Below are 25,685 nucleotides of genomic sequence, written 5' to 3'. Positions count from 1 at the left end.
ATGCTATCAAAACTGTTTGTTCATTTGTTCTGGTAGTGAAAATGTTACCTGAGGTGGCCTGGCTGTAGATAGGGGCCCTGTAAATCTGTTCTTTACCTTCCCATTTACATTTACCTATTTGCAGACAAGGAGATTTGGAAGTGCTGGGTTCAGTTCTGGGGCAACACTTTGGGTACATCTGTTTTAAACATGCATGATCTTTCTTTATCTGTAGTCTTGCCTATTTTGGAATTTATTGTGCTTCTGCTGCATTTTGAGGAGTGTGAGAGCTGAACATACTACTCCAAGTGAAGGGGTGTGTGGCGGGGTGTGTGTGTGTGTATACTTTTAATGATAAAACAAAAGCTAAATATTCTACCAATTCTGTACATGTCTTGACAAACTTTATGGATAGTTTAACTTTTCCTTTAACCTGTATTCAATGCACAGGTAAGTTTTCAGGAGTGATGTACAAATGGTGCTGAAGCATTCCTCTTTTGTGTCCCTCTGCCCTGAATGTCTCTTCTCCCTGGGCAGATAATTTAGAAATCAGATGTATACCTGAATATTTCATCTTTATTCCACTGTGTGTTACTTTGCTTTTGTCAACATCATCCTATTGTAACTGGGGGAATGAATTTAAGATAATTGGTAGATGAAACAGTCTTTCATTTTTTTTACAAAAAACCTCCTGGTTTAGGTAGCATCAAAAGTGAACAGCATTTGTGGGCTATGCTCTTCTATGCCATTACCAGCAAGCTGTGGAGTTCAGCTACCAGAAATCAGTTTTTCTTGCTTGAAATTTCTTAATGGCTTTAGTAGGAAATGCGTTTAAAGCTAAAGCCTTTGAAACAAACCAAAATGCATTATGCCTTCCAAGTAGTATACAAACAGTATTATGTATTTTAGCAGTTGCTTAGACTTTATTAGGTAAATACTGTATTGTTTCACCAGCTATCAGGCTAATAAGTAATATCTGTAAATCGTTTGTGAATCGAAGAAGTTGCCATTAGTTTGCAGTAACATAAGGAGTTCAATCAGCGGTCATGTAAAAAGTCTTTGTGAACTTTGAATGTTATTTATTTACACTCAAGATGGTTTATTGAACTAGGATAGCCCTTAAAGAAATAGTAAGTGTAACAGGTATTTAGCATGGCTTTTTATTTTAAATTTTTATTGTATCTTTGGTTTCATTTGACTATAAACTGTTTTGTTACAGGAACTGTGGAAATGAAGAGCGTGGCAGATAGGATTTCAGAGGACAGTGTTGCTAAACTGCAAGAGAAAGTTGAACCAGGACTTGCAGTAAAGCAGAAAGGTAGGGAGAATAAAAACTTGACTGCCTTGGAAAGTCTAACTTAAGTGCTTCAGGGTCAAACTTGAATCCATGCAGCTAAATGATTTATGGTGGGTGATTTACACTTAATCCAACTGTGGTCTTGTGTTTTAATCGCATCTGGTGATTAATGTCCTGGTCTGAAAATATATGTTCCCTGATAAAACAGTTACTTTTATTTTCTTTTACCTTATTCTTAAGCAGGTTTTCAAAAAGACCAGTGCTTACAGTGTCCCAAGGAAAATGCAGGGCTGCTGTGCCTGAATCCCGTGGTGACTTGTTCTATGCAAGAACGTTGCCTTTTTGCACAAGTGTTTGGGAGTTTTACTTAGTGTTTGCATTTTATAAGATTTTTAGAGGAAAATTCCATCTCTGCATACTTATTTCTCCAATCTTTTTTCCAAGTTGTATATAGCTCCCAAGACATACATTGTTAATGAGGTATTTGTATCCAGCTACAATATACATGAAGCCATAGAAGCAAAATGTAGGAGCAAGAACTGAGTTTTAAGCAAAAGCTGTGTTTGTTTTCTCCAGATCCAGATGCTTGACCTAGTTGAGAGAGTTGATACCATGTATATGAGAGGTCAAAGGCTGTTTCCCAGTCCACCTGTGGCCTTCAGGGCCTCATAGCTGTGTCAGTCTAATGAAATGTAGATGGTTGGCCAAGACATTTGTCTGACCTTACACAACTGGGAGAACTTTCATGCTAATTCCTTTTAATCTTTTGGAGCTGTCTTGTCTGTTGGAATGTTATATAACTTTATATTCCTCTGCTTATAATTTGAATATATGTAAGAGGAGTACCCCCAGGTTCATTATTGATTTGGATTGGATTCTTAGGTGGTGTAAGAACCAAATATTGTATTGACTGTTCTTTATTTTCAGCTTTATTCAATAGGATAATGTAACATAGTAGTGTATTAGTGAACCTTAATTTTCTGTAAGTTCTTACAGAGGTGAAATCGTTATTCACGTATTTAATAGCTTTCACAGTTGGAATGTGAAATCAATTCTGAGAGTCGATAGGAACAGTCATTGCAGATAGCAAGTTGAATGCTATCTGGACTAATCATGAGGCAGTGATCACCTGTCCCTTTTTGCTGCGTTCTTGTGTCTTTAATGGCAAATAAAAGTTTCCAAAGGAAGAATCATTTATAGGATTTTAAAAACATTGTTTACTGGCTGAAATAAACTTACTGTCCTAGATCTTTCGGCATATTCTGCATTCTGCTTCAGTCTTACATTCTGTTTCTGAGATTGAGGCTCTGAACCTTTCCATTGTGGTGGTTTTTATTTTATTTATAAATGAATATTTGTCAGCGTATCTGTTATTCTCCCTTGATGTCATCCATTAGAAATCCTCACTGGCTAGTTCATGGTAGCCTTTTAGATAAGAAATACATGTTTAAAGCTTTCTGGCAAAGGGGTGTTTTGGCCTGTGTCAGCTATTTGCTCATATACCCCTGAAGTTACTTAGGTTCCACTTTCTTTAGATGTGTGCACATAAATGCACCACTGTGGCAAGAAGGGAGAGCAGTTGGATTTCATGGTCACTCTATAAAAGTGTGGGCCTGCATGAAGCATTTTCAGAAGCTGATGATTTTTCTTAACCTTGTTAAATTCTAAAATAAGCTTTTTTTGGAATTTCAGTGGTACAGTTTATCTTCTCACAGTCTTGGTAGTTATGTTGAGGTATACTTCTCTGGGAGGAGTAATACCAGGATCCTTTCTAAGGTTAATTTCAAAGTAACCTTAAGATGTCAATAATTCGGTTGAGCTATCACAGCCACCTACCACCCATCTGCAGAGAACTGGCATATATGTAAAATATGAATGTCCTTTCCACTGCCTTGGCCCAGGGACTGGGAGAACAGTGTCTTAAACCAAGTTGTGCTGATCCAGTTCTTCAGGCAGTGCGTGAATGCTTGTGCTAACAGGAGGGAATGGGAAGTGTGAAGGCAGGAGTGCTTATTTGGTGGCAGTGCCAGTTTGCACTGGCGGGAGGGTTTAGAAACTACTGAAACTCTGCTTAGTTTGTCACTGCATCCTGGAAATCACAGTCCTTGCAATATGCTTAGGCACTGTCTTGTTTGCTTAAGTAGCTGCTCCATGATATGGTTTGATTGGTTAATTGTACATGAAGATTTATACTCCAGCTAACACTAGTGGAATGAAATGGAAACATGGTGTTGAAACTGCTTAAAAATCACAGTCACTGTCCGTCTGCAACTTCAAACCTACCTTTGGAGTAGGTTATTTGGACAGGAGGTGAAGATAGTTCTTCCACAAGCTTTCCAGGGTTTTAGAGGGTACTTGGAACTACTTTTAAAAAAAAAAAAAAAGTATTACATGCTGTGAATTGCTTCTCAACTTCCTCTGGATCTTTAATTTTTAAATTTTTGGACTGTTTGAACTTATTTCGAGGGGTGAGCAGTCCCTGTGCTTTCCTAGTTCAAAGTAGACTGGCATGGTTTTGCCTCTCAGATCTGTACAGATCTGTACAATTCACCTTTTACACATCTCATTTAACTTCCAGGAACATCTAGTCAGATACTCTAGCAAGACAAACATTTTGATCCTCCACTGTCTTTTGACTTTTTTTAAAAGTTTGATTTCTGATGACTGCATTTAGCTTAATAAGCAGAACATTGATGTCTTTAGCACAGGAGCATGAGTTTGTTGGAAACACTCCCTAATGTGTTTGTCCTTATTCTCCTGATCCCAGTAGTAGCTCCCAAGTAAGAAGCTGTCTGTAGATCTTCTTTTGTGCTTCATGCCTAACTTTGTCAGATTATTATTAAAGAATTTATCTAATCTTTCTGAAAAATCAATGTATTTGTTATTTTGAGGTGAATTTGCCAGTGACTCAGGGACATTATAGTGACAAAAGACCAGCAGTGAACATACCAATGATAGCTAAAAACTTGTAATGGAAAAAACAGTGCTTTTCAATAAGTAAAGCACTTCTATCTTTAGTGCTTTTTCCCCCTTTTGTGCTATGTATTAAGAATTTTTAAAACTGTAACAAACCATAATTTTGTTGTGTTTGAATGCTCTGAGTACTTTATCCAAGAATACCAAGTTGTCTATGCAAGTGCTTTGTGCTTTAAGTGTTTAAACAAAACAAAAGTAATAGTTTATGAGCACTTTATGGGTTCTAACTTGAAAATAAGCAGAACCTGTGGGGAACTTCTTGCAATATATTACAAGTAATTATCGCAACCACCAGATTAATAAAAAGTAAGTTTTCCATTTTCTTCATGTCAGTACTTGACATTGTTTTCCTCCTCCTCCTATTACTTGATGTGTTTGTGGCTTCTGTTCAGATTAAAAGTGAAAGTGATGCACAAATAATGGGGTAACTGGGCAGCAATCTGGAAGTTTCCTAATTCCTATCCAGTGAATCTGGAAATCTAGAAATCTGATATATGTGAGGTCCCTGAAGCATCTCTCGGTTTGCTCTGTGTCCAGTGCTGTGATACCGTCACTGCGCTCTCTCCACTGGTGCTGTGGGGCTGGGATGAATCAGGGAAGTGAGGTTTTGGAGATGCTCATTTTTCACACAGACTAAATGAATGCTTGAAGAACTACTTGCAACTGTTGACTTTCTGTCTCGTGAGCAGCTGTTATGTTGGCGTGATGCATGTCAGGATGTAGCAAGATCAAGAAATCAGCTGAGACCTTGACTGTGGCCAATAACTGCTCCAAAAGCTAAATTTCTTTAGCAGACTTCTCTCCTTGCTTAAAGGTAGCTGTTTCTTTAAAAACAAAATTAGTGTTCTTGCAGGCGTTGTTCCTTGGGAGCTGGGTGTGTGTAGAGGCAAGGGAGGACTGTACATGCTTCCACAAACCTGCAGGAACCTGCTGTGCCAAAGATTAGTGATGCCTTTCCAGTATGAGAAGTGAAACTGGACTATTAACAGACTGAACACACAGAAAATTAAAAATCCTGGATGTGCTCACGCCTCTCCCCAAGCCTGTCTGCATAAAAGTTGCCAAAGCATTCAGTCTGACTTACCCGTGGTACCTGCAGTCACCAGTGGGCTGTCTCAGCTCCTGTGGTTGCATGTGCAGGCTCCAAGCAGAGCCTTTATGCAAAATCAAATATTTTATTAAGGAGCAGACCTCTGCTTTTTATTTCTCCATACTTTTGAGAACACTGTCATGTGGGAAAATACCTTTTGCTGTGTGGAAGGGGAATTTTGAAATCCCTGTTGTCTCTGTTAGGCAGGGATGCTAAATTAGGGAAGTGCAAGAAGCTTGTCATACAGCCAGCAACAGAACACAGTGTTCTGACTTGGACCTGCGTTGGTCTTAACATAGGGACTGCTCCAGCTCATGTCTCAGCAACTGTAAGACTTGTTGATGCACAGTGGTGGTTCCTGTACCAGTAAGGCTGAGGGAAAGCTTAACACAGCACTTAGGTTGTTAAGTGTATTTACGTATATTCCTTATGTTCTCCAGAAGACTATATGTAGAATTACTACACTGTATAAAAATGTACTATACACACTGTTACAGAATCACAGAATCATCTCGGTTGGAAAAGCCCTTGAAGCTCCTCCAGTCCAACCATGAACCTCACACTGACTGTTCCCAATTCCACCAGATCCCTCAGCGCTCGGTCAACCCGACTCTTCAACCCCTCCAGGGATGGGGACTCCCCCCCTGCCCTGGGCAGCCCATTCCAACCCCCAACAACCCCTTCTGGGAAGAAATGCTTCCTAAGAGCCAGTCTGACCCTGCCCTGGTGCAGCTTGAGGCCAGTCCCTCTTGTCCTGGCGCTGGTTCCTTGGCTCAAGAGACTCACCCCGCCTCTCTGCACCCTCCTTTCAGGGAGTTGTAGAGGGCGATGAGGTCTCCCCTCAGCCTCCTCTTCTCCAGACTAAACCCCCCCAGTTCCCTCAGCCGCTCCCATCAGACCTGTGCTCCAGACTCTGCACCAGCTCCGTTGCCCTTCTCTGGACACGCTCGAGTCATTCAATGGCCTTTTTGTGGTGAGTAGAGTAGTTTTAAATGAGAAGACCCTACCTGTGAAATGGCTGTTACACGCACAAACCCATTAGGAAAATGGAGCGCAATAGACTCTGAAAGATACTTTCATTTATTTGCCTAAATTTGTGTTGGTAAAATCCCAGCTGCTTTGGCCTTTTTTCTTTCAGTGGTGCTGTTTGTTAGTGTTTTCAGATCAGAAGGACATTGAAGTGGACAGTAGTGTTAAAAGTCCTTTCTATGTGAGGCATTATATTGAAGAAATATTTATGACAGATAATTCATGTGAGCAGGCTTTCTAGAGGGAACATGAGAACACTGAATGCTTTTTACCTACCAAAATTATTTGTAGAAGTGCTAAAGGAGAAAATGGTGAATGAGGTCCATAATCCTACACAGTTAGGTTGTCAAGGCAAAGATGTCATTCATCTTGTTCCCTGCCATTACAGAGAATGGTCTAACCTGAGCTTGGAAGCTGTGGGTTCATGTGGTTAACTGCACTGGACAGGTCAGGGTAACTTGGTGGGAAATCTATGAACTGGGAAGGAGTGGTTAAACTGGTTCTGTCTGATTTAAATGGCACACCCTATGAAGTCAACCCTATGGAGAGCATAACGATGGTGGGATTACAGAAAAAGCCCTCATCCTTGAATCATAGAATCCTTGATTTTGAAAGAGATGGATGGATGTTGGCCGGTCCAACCCCCTTGTCAAATCTAGGTCAACTAAGGATACCAGTAGTGAAAAATAAGAAGGTAAACAAAAGAAAGGCTTAAAAAACCCCAGCATAGAGAATATAGGTTTTTAAATACATAATGATTTTCTATAATGAGCAACTTGAAATATTGCAGATGTTACTGTGCAACAATGGAAGAATTGAGTGAGATGATGTCATTTTCACTGATGAGGGAATTTCACAATATTAAGAAGCAAATAAAAAATAAAGACATTTTTAAAGGTTTTTTCAGTGTCCCTTTTGAATTGTGAATGCTCTGAGATGTTTAAAAACTGGAAGTTCACAAGATATTTATCTTTTATATTAGCTCATAGAATTTTATTTCTAATTTTAAAATAGTTGTGATATATTTTTATGAGCACATGCATTCAAGTATAGTGCTGATAAGATTCAAAATACTGTCATAAGAAAAATTAGATTTGCCTTGCCAGCTAAGCCAAAAGTATATGTTTGTTTTGTTTAATAGAAGAAGAAGCGGAGAATGTGGCTTCTGAAAAGTTTACAGCATCTGAAAATGGTGAAGTACCTAATGATCTTCCACCTCAGCCTATCCAAAGGTTTGTTCCTATCCTTTATTCTGTTTGAATGAAACTATGATGTGTCTGGTGGTAATATAGTCAGTCCATTTTAAAACAGCAAGGGAACTTGGAGCAATATGTTTCTGCTAGTACCAAATAATATATATTATCCCAGGAATGGTTTCCCTTTTATTCACTTTCATTTCCTTCTGTATAGAAAACTGTAACATTGTGAAGCATTTTGGACTTATTTTCTTAATCCATCAAGTGCTTTTATATAATGTTATTAAAATACGATGGATGTGTGGAGAGTCTGATGAGAAGAAAATTGCATTACATACATGCATTTCATAAGTATGGTGCTATGGACAAGAAGAACTTGCCTTTTAAATCCCAACTTACCTTTTCTTTGCTCAGCAAAGGCTTGTGTAATTGTATCACTTGTGAAAATATTTTGGTTTTCCATTTACATTGCATTGTGTACTGTTAATGCTAAATTTGTTGTTAATAGTAAACAACTGTGCTGTACACAGGTTATTTTTTTACTGAGACAAATCAAGAGGTGGTTTTACATGGAATCATAGTTCTTTTGTTTTAGGACACGTTTTCTAGATTTTTCCTAGACTTCTACTGAGATAGCAAGTATTGTGGTATTGGAATGTATATTGGGTAAGTTTTCAGTGTTGTTATGTGTTGGCTAACTCATTCGGCTCATGTATGTGTACATGTCTGTTGCTTTGGAGGACACGTGAGACTTCCTTTTATAGTATAACGGAAAAAGCCTCTTTTTTTTTTATTGTAGACGTATTCCCCGTCCTAGCAGTGCAAGACCAGCCCCACCCCGAGTAAAACGTCAAGAAAGTGCAGAGGTCTTACTTCCAGAAAGGTAAGGAACATGGGAGATGCAGAGCAGATGTTTCTAGCTCTTGTGCCACACTACTCTCAGATCTTCTGAGCCTCATCTGCTGCTGAGCGATGGATCACCTCACTGCTGGTAGCTTCAGACTGAAAAATTCAAGCCTGTTTTATTTTGTTTATTGTTTCTACAAATCCAGTGCATTATCTAAAAGTTATGGTTGGTAGTCACATCTGGAAGTTCAAAAATACGATTTAATTTTTTTCCCTTTGGGACTTCTGAAACAGATAACCCTAGAATGTTAGTTTAAACTACCATTAGAGAAGGTCTGTAAAACATGCAGTGAATATCTTGTGTTCAAAAAAGGCTGAAGCAGCCGTTTGAAACTACGGATAAAATGGCTTACTTGATCTCTGGTAAGTGCCAGTCACTGAAGTAGTGTGTTTAGAAGGAAAATATGCATCCTTTTGTGAGAGAAGGATGGCTAACTGTTTTCAGAGTTTGGCTGTGAATGGAAATGAAAGAATTTCATGTGCTTTTAGTTGATTCTGCTTTATGGGAGGAAGGGAGGGTACTGCTGTTTCTTCTATTACAAGTGGATCTTAGTATGTTTGAACAGATCTTAATAGGTTTTCGTTGTGTCTCTTACAGGAGTGGTAGTGGTAAAACAGTCTCCAACGTGATCATAGACCAGCAGATTTCTGATGAGGATGATGACCAGTTTGTGGTGGAGGCAGCACTGCCACTGACAGAAATGCCAGATATGGAAATGGTCTGTTCATGTTGTGAATTATAGAACCTTTTTCCATACTTTGTTTGTAACTTACTTGTTTAAGTAGCTTCTAGCTGAATATTGAATAGTTGTGTATTATGGCAATGGCAACTTTTTGCAACTAAAGCTGTCTTCCTGCATGTGTAGGAGCCAGAAGTGGAGCTGGTTGAGGATCAAAAGCATGGTACGTTTCCTTTTACATATATTTTTATATATATATATAATAAACCCATGGGTTTCAACCAAATGCTGAACACTCAAAATGCTGAATAAAGCAGCAAAACACCTCCTGAGGGTAGGAGCTTGCAACTTTTGCAAGCATAACAGAATTTATCAAATGCAGTCCTGTTTACTTGTGCAGCTGGATTTACAACTGATGTTAAGTACAAATTTTCTATACATTTTTAATGTCAGCAGGATTTAAAATTCTGCATAAAACTCATAAATTAATGTTTCTTACAGTGTCAGGTACAGCTTGTCAGCTCTGAGATAAAAGATGGGATTGGCTGTTCAAGGCAAGTTATAGAAAAGCTTTTAGAAAAATTGATGGACTGGTTCTTAACATTTATGCTTACTTGTGACCTCAGATCTTTAGTTCAGGGGCTTCCATTATGGTTACACTGGATGTAATTTAGGCAGATACACTTATTTGCATCCACAAACTCCTTGCAAAGGAATATATATCTATCATTCAGTTCTTGATTTCTTCCGAAGGAAAAGCCTTTGTGTTAGTACAGCTCCAGGACCTGGTTCTGTACCAAGAGACATTCAGCAAATGATACCGATGATACAGTTTGATTTAGAGGATATTGTAGAAATAGATCAAATAACAAATACCTTGTATCTCAGTAATTAAAATGTGTTATAGAATGCTTTTCATGTGGCTCTAAAAATTGTTAACGTTAAAAAAAAAACCCCTAGGCAGTTGGCTGTGATTTTATTGCCTGAATGTTTAAACCATCATTTTAGTGCCATCCAGTTCTGAGAAATATACCGGTTTTTCAACAGGTGGGCTGGTAAAAAGAATCCTGGAAACAAAGAAAGATTATGAGGCATCACAGAAATCATCAAAGACAACAGAGAGGGTAAGATGGTAATGGCCTTCAAGGAACTGTGAATATTAAATTTTGTTCTCTGCCTTAAATATGTTTTTTCCATTTATTATCAAGCTTTCCTCCTTGATATGTTATGCTGCTTTTTTCCTCCATTAGTCTGTAAGATACTGTCACCTTCTCTGTGTAGCACTCTCTTTTTCTCACCTTTAATTTTTGTGGGTTTGGGGATTTTTTTCAGTATTTCAGTACAGTTTTTCAGGGAGCCTTCTTTAGCCTATTTTTTTTTCACCAGAACAAAGGCTGCTGATTTCAGCCATGCCCTAGATGTAGTAGGGCACACTGTGCATTTGTACAGCTGCACCATTATTGTTTCAATCTTATTTGTCCTCTGGGCATTTGAAGAGCAGTAAGTATTCTGTTGCCCAGCAATCATTATCATCATAGTCTAAAAAACATGGAATCTTTGGTGCAGTTAACCATATGAAGTATTTTCATTTCACCAAAGGTTTCCCTAGTAACATCCTAGCATACCCCAGCACTGAGGTCTGAATCTATGAAGTGATTTGATTTGATTTTTTTCCACAATCGATAGCTGGGAAAGGGAAAGTAGGTTTTGGTTTTGCTGGGTTTTTTGTTGATTTTTTGTTGTTTTGATCACTTATAAGGGGTCTAGAAAGGGTCCAGCAGTGATCAAAACCCAAAAGCAAAAGGTTGAACCCCTCTGATTTAAGTGTCTTCCTGTTACAACTGGAGAGCTTCTTGCTTGTTGAGCTTTGCAAAGCTCATGTTACAAGAAGCAGCAAAAGACAGAGCATTTAGATGGACTCCTCTGATCCACTGACCCTTTGCAAAGTTTCTAAATCACTAAGCTCATTCGCTGTGCTGGTGAGGAGGCACTGAGAAATGCACTGCAGAGTGCTGTTATAAAAATATAGGCAGGTGTGTAATGTTTTGGAAAGGCAAGTGCTTTTCATGAACCAATCTTCAATCACATCTTCTCTTTTTTTTTTTAATGGTAATTCAGTATTGCAGGTTTTTACTACCTATGTGCTTTTTCAGGAATGATCTAGTTTGGCGTACTGTTTTAAGATGCTGCAATTCAGACCTCAAGAGTCCGGCTTTTCACAAGAGTATCAAGCTCTTTCACATAACTGTCTGAAATCAGTAGGGACTTTTGAAGCCTTGACCACCTGACTGCCTCTTTTGGATTTATCAGCTCTAGGAATTTGGCAATGAGTAATGATATTATGATAGGTCAGATATGATAAGACAAGTTGGAGGAAAAAAAAAGTCACTGAGGAACTAAAGCCATGGTAGATAGTAGACTTTTAAAAACCCGGCTTTATCTAGAACCTGTATGACTTCATAATTGCCAATCTACAGCAAAAGTGACACTGTTAATTTTTAGGATTGGAGTTTTGGGATGGTAAAAACAACGATTTTTTCCTCTTGAATAGAGATACTTCCATCTGCTTTTGTGTCCAGTGGTAATGGGTTATGCTGCCACGCAGACTAGCCTTTGCATTTCTTCACCAGCATGTTCAGAAAGTTGGGATAGCAGATCAGACCCTTGGGGGAGTATCCTTCTCTCTGAAGTTTAGGATTGTCTAAGATCCAGGCCTGTTTGGCTGGAAGAAAATTACTTTTATGTATTGCAAAGGCTGAGGTTAATGAAGAAAATGAATCCTGCTTAAAATAAGAAAACACCCTTAGTTTCCTTCTCATAATGCATTATGAATAGTTAAAGCTTTATCCAACTTGCTGAATCACATACCATTTGTTATAAGTATGCAACTTGTAGCATCTGTGTACTGATCATTGAAATACTGTTGGCTATTTCTAATGAATGTGCGATGTGAAAAATTGCCCGCTTGAGTAAGTTCTGTCTTTTATGTAACTGGAAAAAAAAGGGGGATAAAAGTTGATACTGCTCTGTTTACACAGTAGCTCTAAAGCTCATCACTGGAGTGCACGTTGAGTTGGCACTCGTGAGGACAAGCGATACAGCTGTTCCTGGTTTTATTACTAGGTGGTGCTGTTGAATCGTCAGTCTCGGGACTAAGTTTTGGTAGTTTATTTTATAATGTCTTAGTACATAATTGTGCTGTAGGCTGTACTGTTCGGTCTTTGTCCTGTCAACTTAAGCACTGGACATAGAAAGGGACAAAGGGGGTAGGGTTTACAAAACTGCATGGATTTCATGCTCAGGAAGCTTCCTCTGGTGTTAGTGCTAAATTTACTGGGCTTTTTTCTGAATAAGAGTAACAAACTAACTGAAATGATTCCCTTTTAACCCCTTAGATTTTTTTTTTTAATGCACGTGCACAATTGTGTCCTGCTACAATAACCATTTAGTCCCATTCCCTATTTTCAGTCTCTAAAACATTCATTCAGTCCTTGTTTGTCTTTTGTTGCATCTTTTGAAGCACTGATCTGTGTTAGCAGCGTTGATAATAGACAACTAATTCTGGAAAAAAAACGTGCTGACTTCCTAGTCCATCACGTGAAAACTTGCATACAGTGCTAAACTCCTGGAATATCATCTGATCTCATATCCAAGCAGCTGGCTGCTACTGCAGTAGGTTTCTTTGCTGCTACTGCTTTTCAAATTATGTTGTTGAAGACATTGCGATCTAGAGAGGAGAAGCATAGTTTTCCTGACAGCAGAGGAGAAAAGTCTGTGGAAAAAATGATTAAAAATGCTCAGAGTTAGTGACTGGGTCTTGACAGATGTAGTTCACAAAACATGAGCTGGAGACACTGCTGAATCTGGGGAATTTATTTTAGAAAACAGAGACACTGATACAGGAGACAGTAAAAGTAAAAAATATATTTCCAACATGGCGTTGCTGCTGAGGGAACTAGATATGCAGAGGGTAGCAGGTGGGGGTCTGGCATGCCCATGTGGCCCTAACATCATGAGGATGTCTCATCTCTGAGAGATGTTCCTAACATCAGCAGGAAGGCAGTGACAGGATTTTTTTCCTTGCAAGACTGCAGACCAGCAGTTTTGGGAGTAATAGTTACTGTGGTCTGTGGAATCTCTTTGGAGAGAGGCAGCAAAAGTAATTAAAAAAGCAGGAAGAGTTTCAAGTGGTTTATTCCTGCCAAGTGGTCTAGGCAGGCAAATGGAACCATGTCCTGTTAGGCTGATGGGACTGCAAGAATGGGTCAATGAACTCTGGCCAGGGTGCTGTGTTCAAATGGCTGTAGGTTTTGTGCCAGGTCTAGCTCTGCAGTCTGCTGGGAAGCAGTATCAGTCTGGGATTTGACCATTTCTCCCCAGACTGTCAGCTCTCTTATTTAATTTGTTTTCCATCAAACTCTCCAGAAGAAATATCTTCTACATCAGTATGCAACTGTATTCCAAAACATATTATGCATTGGAGAGTAAAATGTAATTGTACTTCTGTATTTTGCAGTAAGGTAACCAACAGTCCAGTGAAAATTTGAAAGAATACTTGCTTTGGGAAATTACGTCTGATGAAATTAAGGTTATCCTTGTGTCTGTCAGTAAGAATGTTCATCTTCTCTCGTTTTGTTAAACTATTCAGTACATACAAAATAAATGAAATATTTTCTGTTATATTCACTAGTCTTTAAAGCCTTGTTCCTCTGCCAGTTGGGAAAATGAATGGAGAAAAAAAAAATGGAGTCTGAGTGATGGAACTTTTGGCTAATACTTTATTATGTTCAGCAAAAAAAGGATCAATGGATCTGCCTGATTTATTGTGGATTAATCAGCTAGAAATTAGGTGAATCTTGTGAATTAATACTTCATCCAAATATAACACTGGTGAACTCTCGGGGATGTTTCACACCTTTACTCCTAACTGCTGATTGCTGAGGAGCATTTATTTGTGTTAAAAGCATTCCTCTGAAACCTTTAATGTGCTGTGTTTCCTGAACATGCATTTGCTTTTTAAGAAGTTGTAATAAAGAAAGAGAAAAGGAAAGAAGACTGGGACTTTCATCATCTAGGTTTTGCATGTGCAGAAACTTAAAATAATATACACAAATTTTCAGGTCAAACAAAAAGGTCATTCTGGAAATACACAAGATTTTTCTGCCTTGATTAGCTGTGTTCAGCCTAACAAATTCCTAAAAAGACTTTCTAAATGTATTTGTTTAGAGTCTAACCCTCTAATGTTAAACAGAGAAAGAAACAGATGTTACATTTTGTATTCCACTTCATTTATTTGATGTGTGGAAAATGTAGGCAGGTTATTAAATAGTTTAAGCAAGTGGGATCACAGAATTCCCATCATTGCACTACCAAATACAGTTCATGGGCTTCAGAAAAGGTTTCTGCAAGGAACAAGTGATATTAAATAGCTTAGCACCTGGGTAATATTAACTTTAATTACAAATGTGATAAATTAAGGATGTACTTCTAAGCTTAGAACAAATACAATATTGCTGATTCTGTTTGTTTAAAGTTCTTCAGGTCATTGATTTTTACATTAATCCATCAGCTGCATGACTCTGGGTGTCCCCTCCAGTTAATGCCATTAGTAACATGTCATGTTAACCAGATGTATTCATATGTCCCACCATTTAAGTATTTTGAAGAGGCTCACCATTCAAGACCACAACTTCTCAGCATCCTGCCAGCTTAATATGTCATAAGAAATGCTGACAGTAAAATTTAGTAGGAGTTACCTGCAGAAGGGCTTTCATCTTTGTGTAACAGCTCTGGTCGTGATGATGTGACGCTAACACAGTGATCTGAACAAAGCTGCGTGAGAAACTTTTGGTGCAAGCATGCAATTCCTCAAAAATAAGCACAAAAGTAAGTACCCAGCAGTCTGGTTATGGACAAGCACCAGAGGAGTTTAAATTGGATGGCTGTATGCTTGAGTGTCCTTTTTACACTACTACCAACTCTCAGAAAAAAAACTGCGGTCCCTGAATAATTGTGTTACAAGCTGTAAACACAGGAACAGGATTTTTGTCACTCTTGTGATATTTCTGGTATCATGGCTCCTTTACTGTGGCCTTTGCACACAAAAACACAGAATACTCTCCTGTGGGTACAGTATAAATACAACATGAGACAGCAGATGGATATGTTAAACAGAAAGGATATAGAAAAGTGCAGTGAGACAGCTGTGATTTCCATCCCTAGGAGAGAGGATGCAGGGTATCAGCTGTGTAGCAGCAGTGTGTTGTAGGACACAGTACAGGTGACTTGCACATATTTCAAGAAGCTTATCAATGGATTTGGCAGGGGCATAGACTGGTGTGAAAGCAGTTGTTTAACACAAGGAACAGGTTTATTGCAAATTCTTCTTGCACAGGAAAGAGGCTGCTTTTTCAAGAGAAGTAGGTTGTGGACCCAGAGTCTCAGCAGTGTGAGCAGAAAAGGAGAGCTGGGCAGGACTGGAACCCGGTATGCCATTATGGCTGAATTAATACTATTTGTTAACTACTGCTAGAGTTGTCTCTTGGCATGTGTGTGGTCAGACTCCTAGGATTCTGCTTAGCATGCTGAATACTGCACCAAATACGCAAGGTTTTATGAACTGACTTCTCCCCAGCATGGACTGAATGTGAAGTAAAGCAGACTGGCTCTGGGGGCTGAGGTGGGGTGTTTATGTATGTCTGAAAAGTCCAGGTCTTTTTAGAGGGATCAAATGTGAAGTGGGGGGAGAAAAACCACCACCACCCCACCTAGCCCCCCACCCGCCCCTTCAAAAAAAAAAAAAAAGAAAAAAGTCCCCTTTAAAGAGCTATCCTTTTATTTTCTTTTGGTGCCTTCCAACTAAGAAGCAGGTCAGACTAAACGGTAAATCTAATGGTAAAGAATGTTGCGTCTCCTATTCCTTGGCCTGTTGCTGAACTCAGTACATGGCATAAGCAGAAAAAGCATCCTGTTAATTTGAAATGATTTAACATATACTGTTTTCCCTGTGTTTCTGTGAAAGAGTTTCTTATGGTGATCCCTAGTGGATAGTTACAATCTACTTAAAATGCAGACTCTGTAAAAACCAGGAAAAGAAAACACCTTTTATGATCAAAAAAATATTTTGTACAATAAAAAAACCCACCTTGTTGATTTTGCATTGAATGTATCAAAATTACTTGTCCAAAATGAAGTTTCTGTCCTGTCCTATAGAAAGGGGTAGGGGGGAAATGGTATAGCTCAATAAAACTATGATTACTTGGGTCTGTTTTCATAATGGGACATAATACAATAGTTAAAAGGGGCTGTAGAAACTATTAAGTGTTTGATGGATGTTCTGATTTGATTCATATTTTCAAACTGTTAATTAAAAAAATGGAAACAAAGAAGCTATATAAAAGTAAGCAAATGCTGTTTCTAGAAATAAACCTTCCAAACAGCAAGGAGAAGAAATAGCACCTCTTTAGCTTAGTAGATGTCAGGCACTTCAAATGTCCTCAACAGCCCAGCTATTGGGAATGGATGTCTTGTGAATGATCCATTTTTATGGAGCTGTGCACACTGCAATATATATACTAATTGCTTTAGTGAGGGTAGATTCAACACAAGTAAATTCTGGTGGTTTCTGGAGCCCTGTTGATAATTTCCACTTTACTGATAAAAAAGAAAATTATTGCTTTTTAATTTCTCAGGTCCCTGCATCTGAGTCCACGTATTCTGTTCGCATTGAGGTAATGGGAAAGGCAGACTTTTTCGCAGGAATCCAAAATAAACATTTATCTTGGTGCCTTATGAAAAACACGAAGGAAAGGAAGCATGTTGGGTCTACAGAAATGATATAGTCTTTTATATGGGGACAATTTATTGATTTTTGGGCTTTTGTGAAAGGAGAGTTCATTGAGGTGTATGGCCTAATTAAATAGACTGGAACAATTCTGATTCTGGCATTTTTCTTAAAACTGAATATATCCTATTACATGTTTGTGCAGAATGAGCAAAGGTGGCATTCAGGACTCTTACCACCCACGTTGCCTGTTGTAATAAATCATCTGCCATAATTCTTAGTGATTTAAAAGTGTCCCACATAGATTTTAACCCATAACTGTAACTATGAAACTGAGAACAGACAGTATGGGGTTTTTTCCTCCCCCTTAATTACTTACAACTAGTAATAGTTGGTAAAGCTCGATGGCGTTGTGGTGATAATTCTCTGTTCTGAGCTCAGCTTTCTGTAGTCTGCAGGAAATGGAACATGGCATCTTGGTAGCATAAGTGTTAGTGAAATGAAAGAAACAATTTATGGTTATTTTTTAACTCGTGTGAGGAGGGACAACACTGTGGCAGCTAAGCTACTGCACCATCAGCTGTTGGGAAATTTTTCTTGGGAGCTTGAAATTTAAGTGCTTCTGCTTTTGAGAGATACTCTAAAAACCTCTCATGTGTTCTTACACCACTTCAGTATCATATAGCATGTGTTTCAAAGACATGGGGGTTTTTAACAAGCCTATTGATGTCCCTGTTTAAGTCCAAATAGTGTTCAAAGGATTTTTAGTAGTAATATGTTTTAGTACTTGAATTGATTTTGGATGGGATAATACTTTGTTCATTTTATGTCGATTTTGAAGAATTGAACTACACAAAGAGTATGCTGGAGTTACAAGGACACTAAAATAATTTTTGTGTATTTGCTAACACAATTTAAGAGCATCTTCCTGATTTACAGTGAATATTCCACAGTGTTTTACTTCCCCTTGAGCTTTTCAAGCAGCTGTGTATTTTAGCATGGAATATTTCAAATTGTTAGCTGGATCTGTGTCTTAAAGAATACAATTCTGGCGTACTTGTTTACTGAATTGTGGGATTTTCACTTCTTTTTTTATTTTCATACCATACTTGCTGGTGTTGTCTTGGTGTCAGGGCACACCAGCTTTACAGGAATCTAAAGCATTGAACTCAGCATTTGGAAAACAAAAATGAGGCATTCTTCAAGTTTTACACACCTAACTGTATCCTCAGGTAATGGACTGGCTGAGTCTTTGTGCTTCTGAGACAGTTGTATTGGAAACAAATTTCTTATCTCTTGGCTGTGGCTTCTTACAATGGATGGTGGGGAGGAAAGGGGTAAGGGCTTGGTGCACTTAGGAGAAGAGGAAGAACAAGGCAACAGGACTTCTTCCTGGGAAGCTGTTGGATCTGATACAACTCTACCCTGCTGCTGAACTGAAGGTGATTGTCTTCACAGATAACGTCCCAATTACATGTGGAAAGCATGGTGCCATGGATTAAGCCTTCCCTGTGGCTTTGGTGGAGCACAGCATGTAGCAAGGGCTAAGAAAACAGAGTTAAAATAGCAGAGGGGTTTGAAACACTGTGAGAGTGTGGATCTGTTCATGCATCTTTACTAGCTGCTGCAAGGTGTTGGCGCAAAAAAATATTTCCAGGGCAGAAACTCTTCTCAGCCTGAGATGTGTGCTGAGCCTTAGTAAATGTCTGGTGTGCAGGACCCTGTGCTGTGATCTGTACCTTCAGGGGCACCTGGGCAAAAGCTCCGGGGAGCTGCAAGATCAGCAGGGAGAGAAGCTGGACGACACTGATGGGAACAGTGTTGGCCATTGTGCTCAGAAGTTGGCCGAGGAGGAGACCCAGGGGAGAAGATCTGCTCGACTCGAAGCAGCTGTGCTTGGAATGGGGGTGCTCACCAGCTCTCAGGGGATGGAATGGGTCAAGAAGCAGTGCTTTCATCTTTGCGTCATAAAGGATAGCAAACACATGGATGGCTCCAGAAAGTATCTAAATAATGTGTTTTATGTAATGTAGTATAATGAAACACCTGCTTCTGTGAGAGAGGTATGGGTTGTGTGAGAAGGAATTAAGATGAGTGTTATTTTTAACAGTTTAGCCAGCACTCATGAATTGACTTAGGAAGCGAAGGTCACAAGTTCAGCAGCATTTGTCACTTTAGCCCAGTTCCTAATTAAACAACTTTAACATTATAAGATCGCAGTAAACTCAGAAGTCCCACAGTTTTCATGCACTGCGTGTGTGGTAAAACACAAGCATCAGATATAAGTAAATCTCAGCCTTCAAATCTTTAGAAGTATTTTTCTAAAAAAAAATTATATATATATATATATATATATATGAGTTCATCAGCAAGCCAAAGACTGCTGAAATGTGTTTGGCAGTAGTCCCTGCTGCCTCCAAATGCAGCTGAACAAACAGCCCCCAGCTCGCACAGGAAGACAGGCCAATTGGGTAGGAGGGCAGGAGGGGACAGCGTGGTAAATTTGATGTCCCAGCCTGAGAGAGACGCACACTGCCACCTCTGTGTTTATGTAGCCGCTAGGCACTGTGCTTAGGAATTGGTTGGTCCTGCGGTTGTGCTGGTAGAGAAAGACCTTTCTAGTTTTCTGGCATACATTAAATGACTAAAATGACTTTAATTAAACTTTACTTAAAGCTTTGTGTCTTAAACAAAAACTCAGTTTGGGAATTTGACCTGTAGGGCTCTTGGAAACAAAGAAAAATTAGGTTGTTTTTCTTGATGGAGGAGAAAAAAACCCAGCAGACTTTTCTTTAATGGTGATTGTTTCAGGGAAGGCTTTCCTGGAATAAGATTATTACAGTGTGTTAGTGATGTGGCATCACTTTGCTCTTTTTATGGCATCCTTTTGCTCTTGGTGACTGCCACTTGAGGAAATGCTTGCTCTGTATTTAACTTGCAGTGAGCTAGGAGGCTTCAGGAGATTGACCACAGAGACTCTGCTGGCTGCACATGAGGGAAGTGTGCACAAGACCAAATTATTTTTGAGTAGTGTAGTTTATTGAGACCACATCTGCAGCCTGCATGATTTTTACAACCACTGTGAACAGAAGTACAAGGCATGGAATAACTGCTGTCTATTTTAGCTGTGCAGCGTGAAGGGCTATTATTAGGACCAGCATTAGGAGCTGGAAATCCAGATACAGACAGTGGAGGGAGAGAAGCATCTTGAAGGCACCGATGTAGAGAACTAGAAGGAGGCTGTGCCCTTCAGCATCTGCTATAGCTCCCAAGGAGCAGCAAAACTGCTTGTGGGAAGCAGGCCCAGTGAATGTTTATGGTGCGGTAGCCTGTAACGTTATGAGCAGGGGTGCTTCTGCTGCTCCAAAGTACTGCCTTTCAGATTTCATAATCATCTTCCTCCAGAATTTAACGTGACCCTTTTCCCAGTGTCATTATGCACTGGGACTTGAAGCAGTATTGAGTAAACACCAATCCACCGGGTCCTGGTGTAGGGCTCTGGAGTGACGCGGTGACCAGTCCAGCCTTGCCCCATAGTGCGGGGGGAGGATGGACAGACGTATGTGTGATTTACACAGCAAATGCACCAGTGGCAGCAGCAGATTGATAATAAAAGTGTTGTTATTACATGTCTGTTGAGAGCTTCTGTTTAACGATGCCACATTAAGCCACAGAAATTTCCCTTTCAATGTATAGAAATGACTGAAAGGAGTTGTTGTCCCCCTCTCTGCCCACTGTTTTGGGAAAGATCATGTTGAGAATCAACAACATCAGTGAGATAATTTATGGGATCAAATATTAATTTTACTGTTGTGTGCTTGTGATCTGAAAAGCAATTTGATATTGCTGATGCTGTTGCACAGTTTTGTAGCTGTCCTCTGTAGCAGTGGTGACTTGGATATGGCATGCTTTCTGCTCATCTGTTCCTAGACTATTGCTTCTTTTCTTCTCTTTCATTGCAGACCGTCATAAACATTTTTCCAGATACTTCACTGTTAGCAGTCTCTAAAACATTCTTCATTCAATACCTCATGTGCAGCAACTGTCTTCCCTAGTTTTGATGCTTTCCTTCTTATTCATCCTTTCTATTAGGAGAAGTCCTTTGTATCAGAAGCAGCTAGGAAGAAAGAGAGAGACTTGGTAGCCAAAGAAATTGAGAAATTTCAGGTCTCTATTCAGACTCTGTGCCAGAATGCCTTTACGCTTGGCAGGATCATGGATTACATTCAAGAAGACATGGATGCCATGAAGAACGAGTTGCAGATGTGGCGGCAAGAGAACAGACAGCATGCGGAAGCTCTACAGAAAGAGCAAAGGTAAGTGTGGTCATGGGAAGTTTGATTTATCTCTCGAGACAGTTTTTAGGAGAGGGGAGAGTTTTACTCCTTTTTCTAAGCAAATTTGTCATTAGTCATTTTTGTCATTTGGGGATATGTTTTTGCAGTCTGAATTGTTTTCTGAAGTGTTAAAAGTCTTAAGGTCTTTTCAGCTCAATTTCATGTGAGCTACATGACAGCAAGGATGCAAATGTTTGTGTGATATGAGAGGGCTTGATTTGTTTTCTTCTCACAAATATGTAAGAAGAAATGAGGGAGGAGCTTAGTAAACAAAGTAGATTTGGGACTAGGAGTGGATTCCTGAATCACAACCTGCGCTCTTTGTGTTATTGAATTCAGTGTGTTCTGCAGTGGTTTTAAGAACAGTTGTTGTCATCTGTGCAAGGTTAAAACAACACTGGAAAGCCAGGAGAGTGACAAGAAGGTCAAGCCTGGAAACAGTTTCTTTGGCCTTACTTGTCTCATCAACGTGTCTCTATGCTGCTTTAAAACAGAATATCTCTCCCAGTTGTGTGTCCTCTGATCTTAAACATGAGCTAGATACAGATCTTCTTGGATTCACAATAAGCCTAGATAGATTTGCTGCTCCCTGAATTGATGTGCTGTATTCATGCAGAAGGATGTATGGGTGGTATCCTTAGCTAAGCCCTGTCTTTGTAGGTGTGTTAAATGTTGGAAATTTACAGCTGCTGGCTTGGTCCAGTGGCTGGGGTGGGAATTAGGGCTTTGGTTCACATATAAAGTGTAATGATGTTAATTCCTTGCACTTACATAGCACCTTCTATCCCAAAACCTTGTCAGGCTTTAAAACCCTGGTTGATCTCAGAATGCACCACCCCTGCAAAGAGAAAGGAAATGGTGATTGGCTTTATTTTATGGTTGGAGAAACTGAGGCATTGACTCACTTGCCTTTGTGCCACACCCAGTGACAGGGAGCAAGTCTTAGCCTTTCTCCAGGCATGTGCTTACTGAGTGGATCCACTTTGGCCTTGCCAAACAAGGCGTTTATCCTTCAGCTGGTTTCCAGCACCGTGACTCGACGTGCTTCACCGGACTCGTATGGCCCCTGAGTTCCCAACTGTATCATGGACAAGACTGTCCCCTTTGACATGGGTGCAGAGTGAGAGGGCGAGTGGGAAGAAGGAACTGCCTAGCTGATTTTCTTTGCAGATTTATGTCAAACTAAGCATTACAATGACCAGCTATTTCGTGCAAGACTGCGGGCAGGCTAGCATCCCTTCAGCAGAGCCACTCTGTTCCCTTCCAGGAGCTAAGACTGCTGCAGCATATCCCGGCCCTTCGCAGAGCTTTGTATGAGATCCTAATCAGATCAGTGTAGTGCTAAGGCATGTCCAATCCTTCAGGAGAGAATTACAGAATATCAGACATGAAGAAGACAATGCTTCCCATATGTACTGGAATTTGGATGCATGTCTCTTGTTTCCTTTGCTTCTGTGAAAGACAATTGAAGGATCCCATTGGGGAAATGTTAGTGCAATTTCTAGCAATGCTTTTTGTGATTTATGCTAATGTGGTAGAAAGGAGGGGAAAACTAAATGATTTTGAGATGCGGACTTTAGCTAATGAGTCCTCAAAGTGACTGGGTAATTCACAATGACAGCAGGCTAGTTCAGGCTGTCATTTCCCTGGCTGTTCAGCGTTCCTGAAGATCAGCAAAGCATTATGGAAGGGGGCACATTTGTTCTAAAGCCAAACAGGCCCATTCACTTCAGATGCATCAGTGTACTTGTGGTTTATTAGCATAGGATTTATTAAATTTCCTCTTGGTGTGGGATTGCCTGCCCTTGTCAGCAGCTAGTGATGGGTCAGTTGTCATATACATTTCTTCTTCTTAAATGTCTGCCTGCCATAGCTTGGTGCTGCTGGCAGCTGCTGGTGGCTTGCTGGTTTATTGTAGGAAATAGCTGGTAGCAGGCCAGCAGCCTCCACAGCAGCTGTATTTGCCCGCTCTGCCACGTGCTTCTCTCCTTTAAGGTCTTGTGGTGAGGCCCACAGGAATCACTGTTACCACATGTATCATGGTAGGACCCAGGAGTCCCTGTAAATGGTGGGTGTCCTTAGAATCACAGCATAGTTTGGATCAGAAAGGACCTTTAAAGATCATTTAGTCCCACCCCCCTGCCATGGACAGGGACACCGTCCACTAGCCCAGGTTGCTCAAAGCCCCGTCTAACCTGGCCTTGAACCCTTCCAAAGATGGGACACCCACAACTTCTCAGGTCCTTCTTGGGTTATATTCCACAGTCAGGATATCAGGATATTGCTTCATCCCTGGGCCAAGTTGCAGCTTTTGGTTGGATGGAATGAAAGAAGTGCTTGTCGTATGCCTAGTGCCGGGGGAAATAACTACAAAGCAAAGAGTTTTAGCAGAAAAGCTAGATCAGCCAAGAAGTGACTGTTGAAAAGCGGGTGATCTCTCTTGAACAATATTCTACTATGTCCGTGTTGTTAGCTTTGCCTTTGTGCATCTTATTCTAAACTTTCTTTCAGGAAGGGTGGGTGCAACTTAAATTCTTTTTGAACTTTCAGGTATTGAATGTACTTTCTTGGAGGCTCAAGTAACCTGAAGCAGCATAATGTTTCCAATAACATCATGCTCTTTGTGTCTCTTTCAGCATCACAGACAGTGCTGTAGAACCATTAAAAGCAGATCTGGCTGAAATGGAACAGTTGATTAAAGACCAGCAAGACAAGATCTGTGCTGTAAAAGCTAATATTATAAAGAATGAAGAAAAAATCCGGAGGATGGTTCTTAGCATAAACCTGTCTTCAAGAAGGTGAAGAAGAGGGGAAAAAAAATTTAAAAAAAGACTTGGAACTGAGAACTGACTGACATTCCTACCAAATAAAAACAAAGTAGTGGAGAAAACTTAAGATATGCCTTGTTTAGATATAAAATGTTTAGGGACCAGAAGTCTAAAAATTATATAAAAACCCATTATTGCATTGATCTTTAGATGTTGATATTACTCATGATAAAATTATATTCATTTGAATGCTCAAGTTGCAGAGCTATTAAAATAAGTTGTTTGTTTAGATGTGAACTGCTGTTACTCACTTACCAGGTCTTCACAGCCTTCTTTCCCTCCTTGGCCTGTTGAGCACAGTTTCTGAGCCACTTCTCTCGACAGCTCCTCCTCATTTCCACTGAGGTTCCTTTTGAACACACTGCCATGAAAAATGGGTACTTCTTTTGCTCCTTAAAAAAGTGTTCCAAACTCCTGCAGGTCAGAAGGTTCCTGAATCCTGTTTAACAGGGAAAATTATTTACAAAACAAGGCCACAAGATCAAGAGGTAAAGCCTTGTGTAACCTGCAGTTCTTTGCACCATGACAGAGATGATGTCATGTTTCAGAGCTATCGGGAATCTTATTAGGAACAACTGAAAATGCACTATGAGCATCGCCATGTAAGGGAGCAGAAGTATTTTATCAGCACAGGTGTTAATTCCATTTTTATTGCATATGTTCATTTGGAAGGGATTAATTTAAGTACCTGTTTCCTCCCAAATGCATGGTCCTGTAACTTTTTTGTACATGAATAATTCCACTGATTTTTTTAGTTACCTGCAGGTGTCTGTACTGTTTTCCTAATGACCTCTTGAGTGTACTTCATGTTAGAGTCCAGCTTTACTTATTCCTAAATCTGCAAAGCATATTAGTGTAGACACAGCCATTATGACACTGCACTGAGCACAGAAGACTTTAGTCCCCTGCAAGGCTGTTTTCTCAAGATTTTTGTAATGTGTGAGCACATCTCCTCCTGTTGTTTGGATTGTTTATGAAGTGCTAGTGTCCTTTTTTTTCCCTTCTCTGACTGGCAAATCTGTGGGTTGGTTTTTTTCCTTCTTGGTTTCTTTTTCCGGTATCTTGACATTGAAAAACCTACCAAATGGATCATCACCAAATAGTGTGAGTATTTAGTACGTTAAATACAGATATTTTAAAGGGTGGGGTGCTTTGTTGCATGGGGTTTTGGGTGGGGGTGAAGAGAAAGTAGGAAACTTGTGAAAGAATAGGAGAAATATTCTGGTCTGTTCTTTAACAGCATTTGACACTACGGTCTTTGCTTTTGAATTGTCACTTCAATTTTTTTTATTTCAGTACATGAACTTAAATGGTGAAGTAATATTGTGGGTAGGGTCCAGAGATGCAGGACCCCTGCAGTGCCCCAGGCACCCTCTCCTACCGTGCGTTGCTTTTAACCCAGGGTTGGAGCCTGTTCACTGCATCCTGGGTCTCATCCCATAAAGGAAAAAGGGTTCAGTATGTCCACCAGAATCCCCAGAGCCAAGGACTGATGGTTAAAACCTGCATGGTCAATATATAACTTTGGAGTGGTTTGAATGCTCCCTCCCTTCTCAAATACTTGCATCGAAAAACATGGGGTTT

General features: G+C 39.8%; 1 protein-coding gene across 3 annotated transcripts in view; it reads left to right on the top strand.

Moving 5' to 3' along the window:
• The window catches only part of TRAF3IP1 (TRAF3 interacting protein 1), a 45,679-nt gene extending 21,328 nt beyond the window's left edge, over positions 1 to 24,351 (top strand). For all 3 annotated transcript variants that reach the window (XM_074911144.1, XM_074911143.1, XM_074911145.1), the window contains 8 exons: positions 1,199 to 1,297; positions 7,513 to 7,603; positions 8,367 to 8,450; positions 9,072 to 9,192; positions 9,340 to 9,376; positions 10,201 to 10,277; positions 21,029 to 21,252; positions 23,910 to 24,351. In XM_074911144.1, coding sequence (XP_074767245.1) covers positions 1,199 to 1,297; positions 7,513 to 7,603; positions 8,367 to 8,450; positions 9,072 to 9,192; positions 9,340 to 9,376; positions 10,201 to 10,277; positions 21,029 to 21,252; positions 23,910 to 24,075 — 899 coding nt within the window. In that variant the 3' untranslated portion in view covers positions 24,076 to 24,351. The remainder of the gene's footprint in view (positions 1 to 1,198; positions 1,298 to 7,512; positions 7,604 to 8,366; positions 8,451 to 9,071; positions 9,193 to 9,339; positions 9,377 to 10,200; positions 10,278 to 21,028; positions 21,253 to 23,909) is intronic.
• Positions 24,352 to 25,685: the final 1,334 nt, after the last annotated feature.

Source organism: Athene noctua, chromosome 7 (genome assembly GCF_965140245.1).
Source record: "Athene noctua chromosome 7, bAthNoc1.hap1.1, whole genome shotgun sequence".
Classification (NCBI taxonomy): Eukaryota; Metazoa; Chordata; class Aves; order Strigiformes; family Strigidae; genus Athene; species Athene noctua.
The sequence above is the reverse complement of the archived record's forward strand: the minus strand, read 5'-3'. Positions and strand labels throughout refer to the sequence as shown.